This window comes from Eucyclogobius newberryi, unplaced genomic scaffold (genome assembly GCF_026437365.1).
Source record: "Eucyclogobius newberryi isolate DKJ021-1_F unplaced genomic scaffold, fEucNew1.0.hap1 SCAF_9, whole genome shotgun sequence".
In the NCBI taxonomy this organism is placed as follows: Eukaryota; Metazoa; Chordata; class Actinopteri; order Gobiiformes; family Gobiidae; genus Eucyclogobius; species Eucyclogobius newberryi.
The window spans coordinates 33781840-33800675 of NW_027316532.1; the positions used below are offsets into that span (position 1 = coordinate 33781840).

General features: G+C 42.6%; 4 protein-coding genes across 4 annotated transcripts; 3 read left to right on the top strand and 1 right to left on the bottom strand.

Annotated features, from left to right (window-relative positions):
- Positions 1-146: 146 nt before the first annotated feature.
- Positions 147-3339, top strand: amh (anti-Mullerian hormone). Its single transcript, XM_072438724.1, has 7 exons — positions 147-283; positions 350-598; positions 923-1086; positions 1157-1262; positions 1332-1422; positions 1959-2365; positions 2739-3339. Exons 1-7 carry the CDS (start codon positions 196-198, stop codon positions 3134-3136), a joined length of 1503 nt encoding a protein of 500 aa, XP_072294825.1. The 5' UTR covers positions 147-195; the 3' UTR covers positions 3137-3339.
- Positions 3340-4906: 1567 nt separating this feature from the next.
- Positions 4907-8981, top strand: oaz1a (ornithine decarboxylase antizyme 1a). The gene is given in 6 exon segments (XM_072438223.1): positions 4907-5102; positions 7144-7210; positions 7212-7298; positions 7753-7928; positions 8173-8258; positions 8351-8981. Coding segments are annotated over 6 exon segments (669 nt in total). The 5' UTR covers positions 4907-4983; the 3' UTR covers positions 8485-8981.
- A 2776-nt stretch (positions 8982-11757) lies between these two features.
- On the bottom strand, positions 11758-13566 carry LOC140353504 (uncharacterized). Its single transcript, XM_072438078.1, has 3 exons — positions 13213-13566; positions 12770-12923; positions 11758-12333 (listed from the first exon to the last, which is right to left on the bottom strand). Exons 1-3 carry the CDS (start codon positions 13275-13277, stop codon positions 11758-11760), a joined length of 795 nt encoding a protein of 264 aa, XP_072294179.1. The 5' UTR covers positions 13278-13566.
- Positions 13567-17137: 3571 nt separating this feature from the next.
- Positions 17138-18445, top strand: org (oogenesis-related gene). Its single transcript, XM_072438079.1, has 6 exons — positions 17138-17185; positions 17237-17341; positions 17542-17764; positions 17980-18146; positions 18223-18327; positions 18392-18445. Exons 1-6 carry the CDS (start codon positions 17138-17140, stop codon positions 18419-18421), a joined length of 678 nt encoding a protein of 225 aa, XP_072294180.1. The 3' UTR covers positions 18422-18445.
- The last annotated feature ends 391 nt before the right edge of the window (positions 18446-18836 follow it).

The window sequence follows — 18836 nt, forward strand, 5'->3', positions numbered from 1 at the left end:
AGTGTGGCAAACATAGCCTATCCTTCCAAAGTTTAGCATCCATCAAGGACACAATATTCCTATTTTGGTAGTGTGTTTTCCAGGTCATGGGGATGTAGATGTGGATGTGGGAGGACCAAATCAAGGGGCTTGGTCCATTTAAAACAAGCCATTGTGGAAGACTCACCACAAACTAGCACCATCACATTCACCACTATGATGACCCACTACGCCGTGTTGATGCTGGGGTGGACCTGTCTGTGCGCGTCACTCCAAGTATCTCAGCAGGACGCTAGTACTGAAGGTATGTGATGCTTTAGTTCATTTACATACAGGGCTATTCATTCTAATTCACAGCTGATGTCTACAGCGAAAGAGGAAACCAGAGGTGCCACAAACATCCTGTCGTCCAACTCTGCACCTGCGATTGCCCCTCAAAATGCACCATGCTTTGTGGATGACGTCTTGGCAACGCTGCGTGAAAGTTTGGAGGGAAATGGTCAAATCAGAAATGACAGTTTGGCCCAGTTTGCTTTCTGCGACGATCGTCTCTTCGTGTTTCTGCAGCTGGCAAAGGAGGCAAGCAGTGAGAACTTGGGTGTCCTGCTTCCAACTGAAGGTATGAGGTGTAAAGTGGAGTTTATACAGCAATAATATCACTTGTGACTTGTGAAGGGAGCATGGCAGAGCTTTGACTGCAGGTAAACAAAGCAGTTTTGTGTGTGAAATGTACCTATTATAGTCCTATTTTAGACCTGGTATTGTCCTTTTAAAGCTGGTGGAACCACTGGGCGAGGTGGCTGGGTTTGGACATCTCCAAAACTGCTCCTTGTGTGTATTTGTAGTGGTTTAGTATATATCAGAAGACCATGAGGAAATGTATTAATGCAAATGAGTCCAAATAGACATCGCATTGATTTCTCTGTTTGTCTGTTGTTGTTAGTGCTGTTGACAGAGGAAGAAGACAAGAAAGTACTCACATTGACTTTTGGTCCAACAAAACTTCCTCAAATGATGCTGAACCCGGTATTGCTTCTGCCATTTGAAAGCATCTTCAAAACATCAGACATTAGCTTTACCAGTCCACTTTTAAATCCAAACACGCAGGTAAAAACAGGAACTTATAATTATTTTTACCATGTATATTCTGTTTTTGTTTATTTATTTCTATTTTCAGACTCCCTGCACTTCAGAGGAATCTAAGTACATTGTGCTCACAGGAAAAGACGGGCATTTCGCTCCATCAGGGAGGATTACCATGCAGATAACTTCCTCTGTTGCAGGTAAGCTTTTTTAACTCTAGGATAAATCAATCATTTGAACATTATTTCTGTATTATTTTTTACTTACAGAGCAAGATATTTCTTACAGTGGAAACACAAGGAGCACAATCAGCATCTTCACACTTTTACTTTTTTCAGCTCAAAAAGGAACTGATACCAGGTTGGTCATTGCCTCTTAAGACAAGTTAAATTGAGACGGTTTTGTCATAAATCTACAAAAACATCCTTGAACTGCTTTGACATATGTTTTGTTTTGTGTGTTTGTGTGTGTCAAAAATGTGAAATTGCAATTATTAATGGTAGCCTATGCGTTCCACTTTACATACACCAAATCTTTGTTTTTAGTGAATTATTTTGTTTTATTTGTGAATTATTCATGTCAAACTGAGACTACACCACTAACAACATTATTGCTCCACAAGACAAATTTGACCTACTTTGTGGTACATGATAATAAAATGTCAAATTGATTTTGATACTAGGGGAAAAGAGTATCGATACTTGGTTAAAATGAATATCTAGTTTAGATGCTAGCTTCATTCTTTATTGAGGACAGGGGGTGCTAAATTGTTTAATCTGTTTTCATTGTCGCCCTTCGAGGCAAATGCTGTTGTGATTTTTATTGAACTATTACTTGGTCAGAAAAAGGCAGTCACAGATTACACTCAATAACACTCTTTGAATTATTTTTTTCAGACTTCCAAACAACAATGATTTGTCCCACAACTCATTCCTCTGTGAGCTGAGACATTTCCTGGTGCAGTCCTCTCCACAAGACCATGACGCGCCCCTCCTGAACCTGGAACTGCTCCAGTCCTTGCCCTCTCAGCCTATTGGCTTGTCCTCCAGCGAGTCGCTTCTGGCTGACCTCATCAACTCTTCTGCTCCCACGATCCTGTCCTTCACCCGGGGCTCCATGCTCCACGCTCACCACGAGGAGTTGGCCTTATCCCCAGCCCTGCTGGAGGAGCTCAGGCAGAGGCTGGAGCAGACCCTGGGGGATGTGGCGGAGGTGATGAAGGGCAGGGTGGACGGCCGAGCAAGAGGAAGACTGGAGAGACTCAAGCGGCACTCTGGATTTCCATTCACTGATCATGTAGAAGGTGATGTGTCCGCTTTAAATTGTTCAGGTTTCAAAATGGTTCCTGAACTGATATTATTTTTGCTTGTCTTTCTGGAAGTAAAATTCAACTGGTTTGTTTTACATTTACAAAATTCTGGTCCACAGCATCCAAAAGAAACTACTCTGAAACATTAGTGCCATGGGTGCGTTTTCCCTACAAAACATACATCCGCTGAGTCAATAAGTTACTCTAAAGTACTAACAAATGTGACAGTGAATAGTTGTCTCATTTTGTCACTCTTCAGGCCCATAGTTTTTACTCTGTTAAGTTGGCGACCCCTGACAGTGTTGACCACAGAATTACAGTCAATAATCTGTGTATCAGACTTAAACGTACACTTGTGCCTCCACAGGTAAGCTTCAGTACCGTGCATTTCTGCTCTTCAAGGCCTTGCAGATGGCGAGACGTGCTTTTAATCCACCCAGAGGCCAGCGGTCCACCCGGGCAAACCCCGTCGTCAATTCTGGCTGTGGGCTGAGGAGTCTCACTGTGTCCCTCGAGCGGTACCTCATGGGTCCCAACACAGCCAATATAAACAACTGCCAGGGCACCTGTATCTTACCCATGAACCGGGCCACCAACCACGCCGTGCTGCTCTACTCCCACATCGAAAGTGGGAACACCAACGAGCGTGCGCCCTGCTGTGTCCCTGTGGCCTACGACAAGATGGAGGTTGTGGGCCTGGGAGACGTGTCCACTGCCCTCATCATTAAACCAGACATGGTGGCCACAGATTGTGAATGCCGTTAAGTGGACTTAATGTACATTATAATTGTTATCTATGTCTGACAAACTACTTTTAAACTCAGTGATTAGCAAAATTATTGTGTCAACATTTTGTTTATTGTAACTTATGTATTGTTTTACACAAAGCACAGAAAATCTTATACTTATAAACAAGCCACATCTATTTTGTGTATAGATTTTGCATGACATTAAAGTTCAGTAATCCTCTGTACAAGGAGTTTTTTTCTAAATATGCCTACATCATATGAATGTATTTTAAACTAAATGTTTTATTATGTTGTATCCTATCTGAGTTTTTCACTGGGTATATATCATTAGCACAATAAGGCTGTGTTAAGACTTGTAGTACATTCCATGCATCAAGGCTTAGCTTTGGGTTTGAGGATTGCTTTGTTGCCAATGGGCTTTTTTCGTCTTCTTATGGCTCCCAGTTCTTCAGTTCCCCACCATGATTTTAGACTGCCCCATACAGAGAACTGAAATAACAACACAACAAAAACTGATGATGCATGTTGTTGGGAGTCAAATATTCTACAATGATGGTGCTTGCAGATGAAATAGATTGTAATGATAAACGTTTAACAATGATTTACCTGCAGTATTGATCCATCTTGCAGACTTCCTATGAAAGACATTATGCCTGTTTCCTCAACAGCATAATCAACAGCTTCTGTGAAAAAGTAATAACAAAACACTTTGTAAAAGAAAGTATGAATAAAAATAAATAATACTTGTGTAAAAAGTAATTACCATGCAATTCGCTGACCCCTGAACTCACTAGCAGCACCACCAGAGCTAGAATCACGCAGCGGTTCATGGTGAATCCTTTCCAGGGATTCTGGACCTCACTTAAGTCTGTGATAGACAGAATACGCTCGTAGGACACTGAGAAGATAGAACAACAGGTCGAACATCTTAAATGCAGTGAGAGAAGTCTAATAGACAAGACATGTGCCTTACTTGTGGTATTTCCAACGCTCCCGTTCCTCTGTGCAGTCCTGAGATGTATGGAAGCGTTTACAAATGTGAAGGTCTGCGTGAGGTACAATCAACTGCATGCAGCCTCTGAAATGTATGCCATGGTCACGAATAACCGTGTGAATAAAATAACCCATGTTTCTTTCCTGCAACATGCTACAGAATCTACAATAGTCTCCAAAAACACTTACTTGACAGGAAATCTTTTACACTGAGCTGCCTCTCGCTGCCTTTCACTGCCACTGGAGAAGGTGTTATAGGCCACAGGCTCTGCTTTAGGTCTGGTGAGTGACAGGAGCAGATGCAGGTCAGTGTTACTGTATCCAACAAGTGCTGGGGCCCATTACATGAGCTGATGTGATGTGGTATTTGATACTAAAATAAAACACTAGATTACACATCACAACTTGCCAATTACCACTAGGCTATATTATATTATATATCATTTGTATAATGATAGGCTTACGACGTTATAAGTATAATGTATTTGTTTATTAGGGCAATATATTTTTAGGGGCAGGTTTATTCAGGCATAATCTCAAAATACAGCGAGCTTTGCTGCAGGTGAACGTTTAATTGATGCCATTGAACGGCCTGTGGAGCTCTGCGAACAGCACATGTGAAAAGTCACGGGCAGTGGATCAATAACCGTGCACCAAGGTCACGTGTGGTTATAAAAGGCGGACTTGTTATAGCGGTCCTCATCAATAATCCTCCTCATCACATCAGATCGCGTGCGTCACCGCGGCGGCAGCAGCGCGTCAGGCCGTGTGTGAGCAGGACACTCCTCTGTGTAAATACTGCAGCTGCCGCCGCGCCGCACACGGGACGAGGACAGCACCGAGCGAGCATCTGCTACGGACGCTGGCCGGATGGTTAAATCCAACCTTCAGACGATTTTGAATAGTCATTGTTTTGTTAGAGAAAAAGAGAGAAATTTACCCAAGATGCCTGTTATCGAGCAGACCAGTAATAAAACAGAAAGCGAAAGGTATGTTGTTGCTGTGGTGAAGATCAGCGATAGCCACATTAGCATGCTAAGCTAAGCTAAGCTGCGGCCTAGCCTGACACAGGCTATTTTCTGGAGCCGCTGGTGTGATCTTGTTTACATCGCGGCACGGGATCCACTGTCACCTGATAATAGTGTAAACATTACAGACGTGCTCAGCATTATCTTTATTACAGACACACAGTTATTTCACAACGTTCAGTAGACGTCACTAGAACGTGTACGATTACATAATGTTTACTGATCATTATCGTCCTGTACGTTCTGTGCCCAACAATAGGTGCACAATGTATTCAGACAAAGACGCCTCAAATGTGACACTATTGCCTTCTACTGGAATGACACTCGTTGAAACGCTCTCAGTAAATATCCTTCAATCATTGGGGGTTAAATGATGATGACTCTTATGATTATGTATTTTAGCTCATGGTTCATGTTCGCAGAATCTTGTGGACAATGACGCACGGTGACTAATGTATTTATAGTAATACACGTTTAATAATCCACACAGCGTTAATCTATGCTACACAAATCATGTTGTATCGACCACATTTAGTGCAGGGAAGGATTGGTTTAGCTTTGTTTTTCGGCTTTCCCTAATCAAGGCGTAATCGTTCTCTGGCCTAGAAACTTGAGCACAAACAACAAGGCTTTAACTATTAAAGCCCGTGGCCTCGTTGTGTCGCGTTCACGGCCACCTTTTCCTCCAGTAAACAAGTCTGTTTTATTCCTCCACGTTCATTCCACAGCATCGATGATAATGTTGTGATGTTTGATGTGATGGACAGATTGGATTGTCGCAGTGTGACTTATCTGCTCATGGAGCTACTGCTCATGGAGCTACTGCTCATGGCTCTGTAGGAAATTTCCACTCTGTGAAGTGGGAGGCACGGGGGCATTTCTGAGACATGTGTTGACATATTGGACTCTGGAGGGCTTGATTGGCTTTGATTGCACAAAAATGTGTCTTTTAAAACCTTCTCAGCATCAACCTGCTTTTCCTCAGTCACAATTCAGAACCTCTGTTGAGCTTGTTGCATATCGTTTATCTTTCTCGCCTTCATACGTTATTTTATTGACGGCAATCCTCTTGTGCTTGTGATTTTTAAGATATTTATTCATTTATAGGCTGGTCTTACACAACACATGATTTATGTGAGCTGCACAGCACATGCTTTTTTAACCAAGGCAACCTGGGTTAATCTTCACTGTGCTTTCCCATCTGTGCTTTTGGTTAAAGAACACCATGTCATCTTAGCTGTTCTTTTTTAAGTGGAAACATAAGTAGCAAGTAGGTTTCATTGCATTATCTTATAATGCAATTTATTTGTGAGACTGGTGTTTTTGTTTTATATTTGATATCACTCAAATGCCCAGTATTGAAATGATAAAAGTGAAAAGATGGCATGAATAGATGGATATTTGTTTTTGGCACATATGTTCTGGACATAGCAGAGCAGTGGTACTTGCATAAGTGCAACTGTGTGCTCTGTGTGCTCTGTGTGCTCTTAATGGGTTTTGTGCTGTAGGCGCTCTGAGAATAGGCGTAAGCTGAACACTGAATGCAGCGATGCACACCGACATCTGCCGAACAAACGGGTTAATCCTTTGGCATCTGAATCTAAATTGCTGATCTTTCCCTGTACACTGCTGTTTGCCCTTATTACTGAACAACGTGGAATGGGCTAATGGTTAAACTAAATAATGCTTACTTTGGCAGCTTATGCACAGCAGTCATGTGACATGCGTGAATATCTAAACTTTGAGACACTTTACAGAACACTTTTGTTATTTGTGGTCAGGGATTAACTTAATATTTTAAAGCAAAAGATATTTTAGTTTAGAATTGTTGGAAGTAAAATGGTAAAAAATGAATCCTTTAGTTATTAAATGAATTTACTTGGGAAATTGTTTTGCTGCCTTCCAAATCACACTAGGATTTAATCTTTTCCTCACCCTGGTTGTTTACCAGTCGTGGTTCCAGGTCTCATGTTTAAAAGCCTTGTTTTGTGTGTTTCTTCAGTATCTCCACCCCCCGGAGGTGCTCTCGCTGTTGCAGTAACCCGTGTCCGGGGCCTCTGTGGTGCTCCTGATGCCCCTCTCCCACCCCTGAAGATCCCAGGTGGGCGAGGGAATGACAAGCGGGATCACAATCTTTCAGCTAAGCTATTCTACTCTGTAAGTGTCACAACATTGAATTGATGAATAACATTTCTCTATAGTATAAGAGAGTGAGTAAGTAACTCATTACATCCTGAAAGTTAGACCAATTTGTTGACCCGTAAAAACTTTTTAAAAAAAGTTTTTACGGGTCAAAAAGTTTTTATTTTTAAATACTCACCAGTGGAAAAGATGACATGACTTACCCACTCTCATTTACTCAGTCTTTACAGAATTACCAACAGATTGTCTGATGTGGTTTTTCTTTTTTTTTATATTTAATTGACCTTTGGAGTGTGAAGTGTGGGGCTGTTTCAGGACCTGATGCTGATATTCTTGCTTTTAGTTTACAGTGCCACATGTTTCCTGTCTGCAGCTGTATTATTGTAGTTTCACTCTTTCAGCCTGTTGTGTTTGTGATTACAGTTCTTGTTTTTCACATTTCTTTACAATACTCTCTCCTTATTCCTAGGATGCTCAGTTGCTAGTTCTTGAAGAGCCCCCTCCTGCGAACATCAGAGTGCGCTTTTTGCTGTTTGAGCCTAAACGCTCAGAAGGCAAGCACAACGTGTGGAGGGCGGCGCTGAAGGGAGGGAACCTCTACGTCGAAATCCCTCCTGGAGCTTTGCCCGAGGGCAGTAAAGACGGGTCAGTGTTAGTTACTCCGTGTAGTTGTGCACACATAACGTATCACATTACAGTAAAGTTGATTTTTATGTCAACGCAAGCAGTAGGATTTGACTAGTTATGTTGTAGTCTTAAGAGGTCGTTGAGGATTTTTACATTGCACAAAATAATTTAATGATTGATATTTTAGCTGACTATTGATTCCCCCCTCTGTTTATTGTCCATTTGCCTTTGAATTAAATATATCTGTGCTTTGTGTTGTCAGATTTGCTCTTCTGCTTGAATTCGCTGAAGTCCAACTACAAGCCGATCATGTGTTCATCTGTTTTCACAAGAATCGTGATGACCGAGGTAGGCCACGACAAATTTGCCAACAGGGGCTCATATTTACGATCACTGTTCCTTTCATAGAGTAACGTGTACTGTGACTTGCTCCCCCGCAGCATCCCTTTTGCGGACATTCAGTTTCCTGGGCTTTGAGATTGTGAGACCGGGCCATTCCCTCGTCCCTTCCCGCCCTGACGCTTTCTTCATGGCTTACAGCATTGAACGAGACTCCTCATCCGACGACGATTAAGACTGCGCCGCACAAATTGTGTTTCTACTTCTTTTGCATCCATAGCTGTGCGTCTGTTTGATTTTTCTAGCATATGTTGCGTTCAGTGTGGTGGCGGTTTCCAGGTTTTCTTGTGTGTAACTATTAATCTGCCACGTGCTGTGTTTTCAAGATATTTGCACTAGGTTAAGATGTTAATATACCAGGAATGTCAAAGCAGGGTCTCTTAAAACATCTTTGCAAAGCTTCCACGCCACTTCCTCAATGCATTGTGCCGTTTCGACGCCGTTCCCCCCCCAACACTCCACCAATCATCTCTGCAGTGTAAGATCTATGGTTGATGTCAGCTTCATTTACGCACCACACAAATGGATGTCTTATAGTAGGTTACCTTTTGATTTGCTTGTTTATATCAAATGCAACGTTTTTTTAATGTGTGCATGAGTTTCATTTATTTTGATTCACTTGATAGAAATGCATGTTGTAACTGTATCTAATAAAAGTGCTCCACTAAATCATTTATTTTGTGGTAATTGGGTTGCGGTGTTCTAAGCACAGGGACATACTCTGCTTTTGGATAAGGCTGTGGAGGTCACAAAGATTAACGGCTCATCCAGATTTAGTTAAATAACGTTGCACCAAACACTTTTACATCACTTTACGGTGTGAATTTGCTCACTCACCAAGATCATATTAATTAAATTATCATTTTGTTACGGTTATATTTTTAATTTCAACATTTGAGGCCTAGTCCAATCAAAAACACCGGGAGTAAGCAAGAGGAAAGCTTTATTGGACAAAACTTGACATTCAAACTTGGCACTGAAACCCAGCAGAACAAGAATAGTTTAGGAATAGGCAAAGTTCAAGAAGCGATGAGTGGCTTTTCTTGGCTGAATTTGCACTGAATTCATCCATGTTAGCGCACACATCTCACTGTCAAATACATTATAGAATGCCAACGCTTGGATGGTCAGAACTAAAAGACATTGTAGGACCCCATCTACTTCATTTATATTCTATATGAATGACACCTCAGACATTTTTATTTTGTAGAAAAATAAAGGGGCAGAGGGAGAACAATGAAACTGGTGTAGCTGATACGAAACATCTATAGTAAATAATATCGGGCAAATGGACTGTATGAGACTATAGATTAATTTGGAGAAGTTTTATATCAATAATGCCTTAAAATGCAGCATATTTCAAGAAGTGACACATAATTTGCTCAAAATATTCCCATTCACACAGACGTGTGTCACACACACACTCACACACACACACTCACACAGACGTGTGTCACACACACACTCACACAGACGTGTGTCTCACACACACACACACACACTCACATAGACGTGTGTCACACACATTCACACAGACGTGTGTCACACACACTCACACAGACGTGTGTCACACACATTCACACAGACGTGTGTCACACACATTCACACAGACGTGTGTCACACACATTCACACAGACGTGTGTCACACACACACACACACACACACACTCACACAGACGTGTGTCACACACATTCACACAGACGTGTGTCACACACATTCACACAGACGTGTGTCACACACATTCACACAGACGTGTGTCACACACATTCACACAGACGTGTGTCACACACACATTCACACAGACGTGTGTCACACACATTCACACAGACGTGTGTCACACACATTCACACAGACGTGTGTCACACACACACACGTTCACACAGACGAGGTGCTGAAGTGTATGACTTCATGCAGTGAAGAGAGGGGCATGGGTGAATGTCTCTGCTGACTGGGCCTTTGCCGCGATTGCTCCAACTTAATCACTGAAATGACAAGAGGCTTATTCATAATACAGACAGGAACTAGATAAAGGGTGTTTCAAGCCAGCTTGATGCTTGTGTTTACCAGGGTCTCTGGTTCAGTGAATGCTACATACTGCAGACCCAGGATGTCCTCCCAGTCTAGAGCTGACTGATCCACACCTCTCTCTGCCAACTTTATCACTGACAGGGCCCGCTTCACTACCAGCCAGCTGTGTGCTGTGGACATCCCAATATGTTTTATCAAGGGAGCACCAGGGCCCCAGAGAACCACCTGCAGCTCACTCACCATGTCAGCTATGTGAAGACCACTGCTGTTGTCTTTGAGCTGCGATGCCAGGTCTAACAGAGCCATCCTGCACGTGGACATATACAGTGCAGACAGACCCTTGTGTATATTTAGACAATATTGAATTAAAGATCCAATACTGGCTTTGATGGAGACAACTGACTGAGAGACAGGAATGCCAGTGTGGGAGGATATGACCACACGGGGGCAACCTTGAATCTCCCATAACGTCTGTATGAAGCCCTGTTGGCCCTGCTCACAAACATGATTAATAACTTCTCTCTTGTTGCTTTTTACATGTGATAACACCGGTTTGGCCTTCTTTATGTCTGGCCAGGCTAATACAATCTCTCGTGGTACCAGCCCGGCAGCATTGGCGTTATTTTTGTATAGATGCTGCGTTCCTTGGAGTATCTGCAGTAACAAAAAGCACACACGTCTGTCATACATTACGCAGTCCATATTCTGCATGGACTGGCTCTCCTGAACGAAGTCCTCCAGCGTAGCCGAGGGGAGGTCCCGCTCTATGCCCACTCTGTGCCCCTTCCAGAGCAGATGCTGCACCGTGGACAAAAGGCTGCTCCCTGAATAATTGGCGTACTCATTACTGCCCCCACACGGTGATGGTGCAGCAGTGCAGCCGCTGATGGAGGATGAGTTGGAGGGATCCATCACATTGTTGGGGGGCTGGAAGTGGGTCACAACATGTTTCACGTTAACATGGGCAGGCTGGAGTTGGGTGCTCTCTGTTTGGGTGCATATCTGAAAAAAAGACACACCACCACATTATCAACTGCTGTGTAACACTGGTAAGATCTGATCAAAAGAGGAAGTTACTGCCACGATGCCACAGATCAAGTTCTCACGCTAGATGCAGTTTACTTTGTATCTCACTGATTAATACACGTGCTTGGATATATTTTTATGTTTGTATCTAGAGCTGACAAAAATATAAAAGTATAATTTCTACAATGTTAAAGCAACATAATGTAACTTTGTGGAGAATGGAAATAGAGTTGAACCCATTCTTCTTCTCAATGGAGCGTTTGCGTTTTATGCTGTGGAAAATCAAAGCCAAGGGATGTTTTTCAGTGCAATAAAAAACAAATTGTAAGTCTAATTTTTGGCTAAAAGTTACATACTGGGTCTAAAAAGGTTCTCAATTAATCACTAAAGAGCTCAAATATGTGTAAAATCAGATCGTGAGCTTACCCTGAGTCCAAGTGTCCTCCCTGGGAACTTGGGGCTGTGCACAGAGTAATAAATTCTTCCTGCAATAGTCCTTGGCTCGCTGCCTTCATCCAACAGGAAGTCCTGCGGCTGATATGGACTGACTGGCGTCTCTTCTTTTAATAGCACATTATTCATCATGTTTTGGGCCATATCTCTAAGAAATAGCAGGTGGCGATGCTGCACAGTTTGGGACACTGCATTCTGGTCTTCGAAGTTCGCAAAGAAGTTCACCAAATGTTCATCGGCGGTGTCAAAGGTCAGCTGGGACAGGGGCAGAAGAGGTGCAGTGCTGCCCCTGTTTGCCACTCCGAACCCTGAAGGCTCTTTACTGAAGTATGTGTCTCGTGCAGGGGCGAGCATATACAAGGGATTGTCAAAGTTGTGAGGACGCATTTGAAGTGGAAGGCAAGGAGACATAGGAGATAACGGAGGGACGTGGTCGGCCGGCAGGGAAAGGGTCCGCACCAGTCTTTTCCTTGGAACAGGTGGAGGGGTGCCATCTGATAGGAACCTCAGCTGGTGCTTTACAGAATCCAAGGAATCAATGACAAGAAGATGATTAAAAATAAACATAACTATAATATACAGCTAAGAAACAGGGCTACACCAAACCACTGTTGTAGTAAAGTCCTATTTTCTTTGCTGATTTCTGACATTCCTTTTATACAGTTGGCAAAAACATGGTAAGGATAAAGACAGACAAGTCCATTCATTACAGTTGACTTTTCGTCTGTTATGACAATGATAGCTTTCTAATTTAGTGAGTGAAACTGCTGTTTGCCACAGTGGAAGGAACTACAACTTTAGACTTTTGAAATAAAAAGTTTCAAAGGCTGCTTCCTGTCTTTACTTTTTAGGAAGTAAAACATGTTTTTTCCCGTAAGTTGTGCATGAGCAATAATAATGAACGTTAGACAGTGACGCTAAGTAAGTCACAACCCTATAATGCATATCAAACCAAACACGTACCCAAGTCTTGATGTATGGGGCATGAGGTGGCATGACAATCGATGGATTCAAAGACATCGTCCAGTGTGTAGTTGGGCGGCTGCAGTTCGGGGCTGAGCAGGGACCTGTCCACACTTGATCCTCTGTGTGAGTGGCTTCGTTGCCTGTAAAGAAAAAAGAAAACAACATCAACTAAACACTTTTACACTGTGTACATTGAACAGAGGATGGAGTGTCACTGTCATCTTTATATTTAACTAGAGGGCATCAGTGACTGTGGAACTCTTCTAAGGCTCTTCTATCACACAGTTTAGGGTTAAAGACCAACACTTGTGTGCAAATATCTCGTTGTTTTGAGATGTCTACTGATTTATCAGACACCTCAGTCTGTATTCAATAGGAAACAGGTTCTGCTGATAGTTCCTTTTAGACTCCTTATAGCATTATCCTTACCTGTGATGTTTGACAGGCAGAGCTGGAGGGTGGCCTCGTGTTGGATTTGACCAATCCGACTCCATCCAAACAGTAAAATATAAGCCTAAAACTCGTTCACTTGAAGCTCTTTGTGCGTGTGCAGCAGGTGGCCAGCTGTGCTCTGTCACACATACTTCCTGTATGCATGGTTACAATCCCCTCCCAGGTTTTGTATCGTTTTGTACATGCTGAATTTTCATATTCTTATCTTGGCTCTCAAACGTTTTCATTCTGCTTTGAGGTTGTAACCGGAAGTTTCTGCAATGAGGGTTGAGCCATGTTTGAGTTATAACCTCAATTTGACAGAACAGAAAAGAGCAGTTAGCAACCACAAGAACAGTGCAACAACATTCTCCAAATGACTGAGTTTTGTATCATGCAGTCTCTAAAATCAAACTGTGTTAAAGGGATGCATTTCAACCTTCTGAAATCTTTATTTCTTTATTGAGGCATTAAAAAAATAATAATAATAATAATATATATATATATAAAAAAATGCATGAATGACCTTGACAGCAAACCTACTAAATAGATTAATATACATAAACATACAACTAACATATAACTAATATATGTATTAAATGGGGTAATTTTGTCATGACTGATGAGGAGTGGGAAAATTCTGACTTCTGAAGAATGTGACCCGTTTTTGTTTCTTTTTCTTTCATAACACCCTGTCAAAGCTCTCATTTGAGTAACAGGGAGGGGCTGAAAGTTGGAGAACTTGTGGTTGACAGGAGGCTCACCATTATCATGTGTTCTGCAACTGTCCTGTGGCACAAAAACATTGGGCAGAAATGAACAAGGCTCTGTTTATGACATAATATTCCCATTCAATTTCAGAACTATGTATTTGGGCCTCGAAACCCCTGCCATGGACAACATGAGTGAATGCCTTTGAAACATACCTCTGGTGGCTGGGGAAAGGCCATCACAAACACATTTATGACACAAGTTGCACCTGACAATGACTGGACTGACATTATAATGGACATATGGATGATGGAAATAATTACTTTTAGACTTAATTTGGAAATAGAAAAATGCCACAATTTGTGTTTGATGCTGATGCACTGAGATGATGGTTTGTGGATGTTATGTGCCACCTTTGTTTTGTTTGTTGCTCTCTGATCTGTTTTATATGCTTTTTATGTTTTTTATGTTTTTTTGTCATTCTTTTGTATTTAAAAAAAGAAAAAAAGAAAACATTGAATGGATGCTTCTCATTAATGATGGATGGAACTATTTCAGTAATTGAAACAAAAGCATTAAGAACTAACCACATTACATTTGTGTTGACTTGACTGTATTAAATCATCAGTTAGATTTTCACTTTTAGTTGAATCTCTGCAAATCTGAAATCGCTCCCACCAGTGTTGCCCGGTGGTCGAGTGGTTAAGGCTCCATGTGCAGCCGGCGCAGTATTGTATCTAATGATTCGCTGCATGTCCTCCCTTCTCTCTCATCCCACATTTCACACATCTTTCCTTTATAATAAAGCCTACGGGCCAAAAATCTTTAAAATAAGAGAAATCCCTCCCGACAATCACTGAACATGACCAATTGTGGATATCCTCTTCTTCAAATGTGTGTATTTTTATATAATTGTCCATGTGTGATCTTCTCATGCCCTTTAAAAGGACAGACATTGTGGGTGTTGTGTACAGCAAAAGGCTTTCAAGTGACCCATCCTGCCATGACTCACTGTCCAATTATAAGTAGACTGCAAACTCAAAGGTCAGCCTTGTAAATATAACCCTCGTCATTATGGAACTATAGCATTACTAAAATAAAGCCATTTTTAAATCAATGGAATATTTATGTCTTAACTTTATGATCAACACGTTATTGTGGATTTAAAACAACTCATGTACATTTCTGTTACATCACAGTCCAGTCGACTAAATTCATGTGAACCCTCAATCATAATGATATTCACTGATTAGTATTAATGCTTATGAGTGGGAGAGTTAAGCACAGGTTCAATGGTTTCTGCGTCATAAGAGAGAGACAATCTTAGCATTCAAAGTACTAGAGTGTCTATGTGGGACTCATTGACAGTAGACATTTAATATTTTAATTTATAGTTTACGCCTGGATAACATGCACATATAGCTGTCTTTTATGAAAGGAAAATTAGTTGTAGGACAACACAGGACAAAACAAAGTATGTTTTTAAAAATACTTTATTTATTTATTGTTCTACCACACTGTGAAAAGAAATACTTGCATAAAGAACAAACAAATAACAAATTGAACAAAGAGCAGCATTAATCAAAAACCTCATGACACTGGCCTCATTATAACTGTTGATGAAGCCTATCGGTTGCGGGTGGTGAAATGTTTTTTTATAATCTCACGGAAGCGGCTTTTAAACTTGCCGTCTGTGTGAGCCGCAGTGACAAAGCAGGAAACAGAAGAGGTACACAGAGTCTGAATGTCTCCCTTTGGTAATCTTTCTTTAGAGGCTGCTGAGTCTTTGGACAGTTTCTGCCGGAACACTGAGTTGGTGGAAACATCTCCTGTCCTTCTCAGAGGAGCTTTGCTGTAGCTGAAAGTGTTCTTCTCGTCCTTGCAGCGCCGGAGCCCGGTCTGACAGAGCAGCGCCTCTTCACTGGCCATTTGGGGGCTCTGGCTCAGGGTGATGAATCCATAAGGAGTGGTGATTTTGGCCAGGTGAGGTAGGGAGAGAGCGGCCCTGCTGGCTGGATCCAGGCACTGGTGGTCCCCTTTGTGAGCTGATGGTAGAGCACCACCACTCTGCAGCAGAAACCTCCTCTGGTTCAGGGGGTCCGACACACTGCGCTCGGCTTTACGCTCAGACAGCCTCAAACAGGAGGAGGACAGGCTGGCGCAGGATGCAGAGGCTGGTAGATCCTGTTCAGAGCTGCAATCACTCTCCTCCTCCTCATCTCCTTTGGCGGTGTCCAAAGACCTGAGGCTGCCTGTTACCGACAGACTGGGTATGGTGAACTGAGGGATGCTGTCAGGCGTCAGGATGTTAGGGAAGGTGGTTTCTAGGCTGCTCTGGGAGTCTGAGTCTAAAGAGCATCCAAACAGCTTACTGTTGTTGGCCCAGAGCAGCGCCCGGATTCTTGCACTGCTGTGTCTGCGAGCTGCAAATAAATCTTCTGAAGGAACAGCCTTGGCCTGACTGCTAACCGCCCCGATGCTAAATGTCCTGGTGACTGTGTTCCTCTCCATCTCTCCAGCGGTGTCAGAGCTCGTAGCAGCAGTGTTGCATGACATACCACTTTTATAGTGTTAGGTGAAATAAATTAGGTCTTTCCTGTGCATCACCACGTACGCATTAATGATGAAAAGAAGTTCCGGAAATTATCTCCAACTAGAGAGCCAGGCTAAGAGGGTTCATAATGATGTTATTCATATGGTAAACAGAGTAGCAAGAGCATGTCCAGAGCGCCTGCTTTGTTTGGAACAGCATTGTTAAGAGACGCTACTCACGAGTACAACATCTTCAGCCCTGACGCAGGAGTCTAGGCTCTTTTAGAAACAAAAAAACTATATATATGAATATATTACCATTAATAGAGCAATATTAACATTAATAGGCCTATTAAGATTTGTCTTATATTAAAACATATTGGATAGACAAACATGACATTTTGTTGTAATTTCAGAAACAACATGTAATCCTATTAATGACACTTAGAGTTGATTGCGATTTGATAAACAAACTTTATGTTTTCAAGAACCCCGCCTTATTTAATTGGCTGCACCTGATTGGCTGGCGCTGATTGAACCAGGTGCATCTCTCTGCGCTCATTGGCTACGCGGCTTAGCTGGAGGTACTTTATGCTCCTAAACGTTCCTCTGCAGTGTTACTGAGCTTTGTCCCTCCATTTCTCAGCAATCGGCTGTTTGTCCAGTCTCCGGCTACAACATGATCACCGAGAGCTGCAGAGACACGGCCCCGGTGGAGCAGGAGCAGGTGGAGCAGGAGCAGGTGGAGCAGGAGCAGGTGGAGCAGGAGCAGGAGCAGGTGGAGCAGGAGCAGGAGCAGGTGGAGCAGGAGCAGGTGGAGCAGGAGCAGGAGCAGGTGGAGCAGGAGCAGGTGGAGCAGGATGACCAGGCCCAAAGTGACGAGGTAAACTGAGCGGTCAGGAGCCACGCGTGGACGGTGTATTACTATAACATGTTTTCTGTTGTAGAAAAGAGTCGCTGAAGGAAACGTGCTTCGCGTTGTGCTTCGCGGGCTCTTCTGGCCTTTCGGTTTGGTGGTGTGTAAACTCTTATTGCATTTTAATTTGCACGTAGGGGTTTAATAAACGTGTTTCCCCTCGTTAGGTCCGTGCTTACCGGGGCTTCTGGTGGGTGCTCGGATACAGGCGGCCCACAGAGACAATCCTGGTTCATCCCCAGCAGGTCTCGAGCCCGGGCCGCCCGAGCCTCACGGGCCGTAAACGCCTTCTCTGGAGCACGCGCGTGCTGCTGTCGGTCATGCCCCGGTGGCTGCAGAGCGCCCTCGGGTATCCGGTGTCCAGCAGCATCGGCCGCTGCCTCTCCCCAGGTACTTGTGCTACAAACTACAAGAGGAAAGAACTTCACTGCAGTTTAAAAGTCTAATTCAGCTGTAGTGAGTGTAAAGAACAGATGTGCCAAGCAGAAACAAGGGTGTTGTGTCCTGTGTGGAAGTAATGCTGAGTTATATCACGTTTTAGCAGTTATTATATTGTGAATGACATGTTGCGTTTGTGCACATCAGACTTTTCTTTTTCTTTTCAGACGTAAGAGTTTCTCCTACAAAGCCTTGTGGCAAAGGCAGCAAGAGGAAGCAGGATGAGCTGGATGAAGATGATGACCTGGAGGAAGAGGAGCATCCAACCTGGGTGGAGGCTCTTCACCAGGAATGTGCTGATGACGAAGGCTCAGAGCAAGACCCTGACTATGAGGTTTGAAATTCTTTTGACTGTATTTCCAATTACCTGTCCTTATTGCAATGGTCTAAAATCTTCAATTCCCCCTCAGCCCAGCACCGCAGAAACGGCCAGTGAAGAGTATTGCTCACACAACAACACAGAAGACGACATTGTGGTTGAAAAGGGTGTCATCGTTATAGAAGACGTTAACATGGTAAAGGGAAATGTCAATGCATGTCTTAAGAAATCCCTAATCCTAATTTTTGTTTTTTTTCCAGGAAGTGACACCTGCTCCAACTCAAGACTAAAGTCCTGCTCTTTGACTGTTTTTGCTGTACATTGTGTTTTAAAGTTATAGATTTTGAAACTTAATAAATTTTGAATACCATGTCCTTTTTTTCTTTGTCCACAAGATGGCAGCAAATGCTAGTTTTGAGAGAAGGCCATGTAATCTTGCTGCATTTTTGAAAATGCATGATTTATGCTCTATAGCTGCAGAACGTTAGAAACATTTTCTGAACTGGACTCAAACTACTTTATATGCAAATGTGACTATTTAAAAGATTTACTGGAAGGAAAGGATAACCTTTCCTCTGCCTACCGACTCTGCAAATGGCCACTATTTTGTCCAAACCTTGCGTAAGAATGCAATCTAATGTTAGCCTATAAAATGAACAGTTTGTAGGGCTTGGAGTCTATAGTAAAGCTAGAGAATCCAGCTGT